Source organism: Seriola lalandi, unplaced genomic scaffold (genome assembly GCF_002814215.2).
Source record: "Seriola lalandi dorsalis isolate HSWRI2012SDOR001 ecotype SW California unplaced genomic scaffold, Sedor1 jcf7180002054951, whole genome shotgun sequence".
In the NCBI taxonomy this organism is placed as follows: Eukaryota; Metazoa; Chordata; class Actinopteri; order Carangiformes; family Carangidae; genus Seriola; species Seriola lalandi.
The window spans coordinates 891,556-892,088 of NW_019525502.1; the positions used below are offsets into that span (position 1 = coordinate 891,556).

General features: G+C 48.0%; 3 protein-coding genes across 3 annotated transcripts in view; all 3 read left to right on the plus strand.

Annotated features, from left to right (window-relative positions):
• LOC147817491 (uncharacterized) overlaps window positions 1-533 on the plus strand; it is a 75,376-nt gene that overhangs the window by 6,862 nt on the left and 67,981 nt on the right.
• The window catches only part of LOC111645428 (GTPase IMAP family member 8-like), a gene marked incomplete at its 3' end in the record, with an annotated part of 61,805 nt that overhangs the window by 6,277 nt on the left and 54,995 nt on the right, over window positions 1-533 (plus strand). The gene's annotated exons all lie outside the window — the stretch shown is intronic.
• The window catches only part of LOC147817493 (GTPase IMAP family member 3-like), a 2,873-nt gene that overhangs the window by 422 nt on the left and 1,918 nt on the right, over window positions 1-533 (plus strand). The window contains exons 2-3 of the mRNA XM_087170516.1: window positions 26-121; window positions 365-480. Coding sequence (XP_087026642.1) covers window positions 26-121; window positions 365-480 — 212 coding nt within the window. The remainder of the gene's footprint in view (window positions 1-25; window positions 122-364; window positions 481-533) is intronic.

Below are 533 nucleotides of genomic sequence, written 5' to 3' on the forward strand. Positions count from 1 at the left end.
TGTGTGTGTGTGTGTGTGTGTGCAGGGTTTGAGTCCTGGTTGCTATGACACCTACAACGCCGACATTGACTGTCAGTGGATCGACATCACCGACGTCTCACCTGGAAAATACATCCTCAAGGTTCAGTAATGAGACGACTTCCTGTTTTTAAAGTATAAGTCTTATTCTGTGTTTTCACAGTAGAAATACTCACTGGAGAATCAAATGTGTATTAATCCGCCTCTGAAAATAGTCCCCAGAAGATGCTCTGTTTGAATATACACAGAAAGTAACACAGTCGTTCACAGCAGCATGTTACACAGAGTTATCTGTGCATTGAATATACACGGGTATTATATATGAGTGATGCATTCTGGGTGACAGGTGACGGTGAACCCCAGGCAGCAGGTCCCAGAGTCCAACTTCAACAACAACGTAGTCCGCTGTGACGTCCAGTACACCGGCACCGCCGCGCACGTCTCCGGCTGCACCATGACATCGTAAGAAACGCTCTCCCGCTCATGAACCGCGTCCCACACACCTCCGCTCAGAC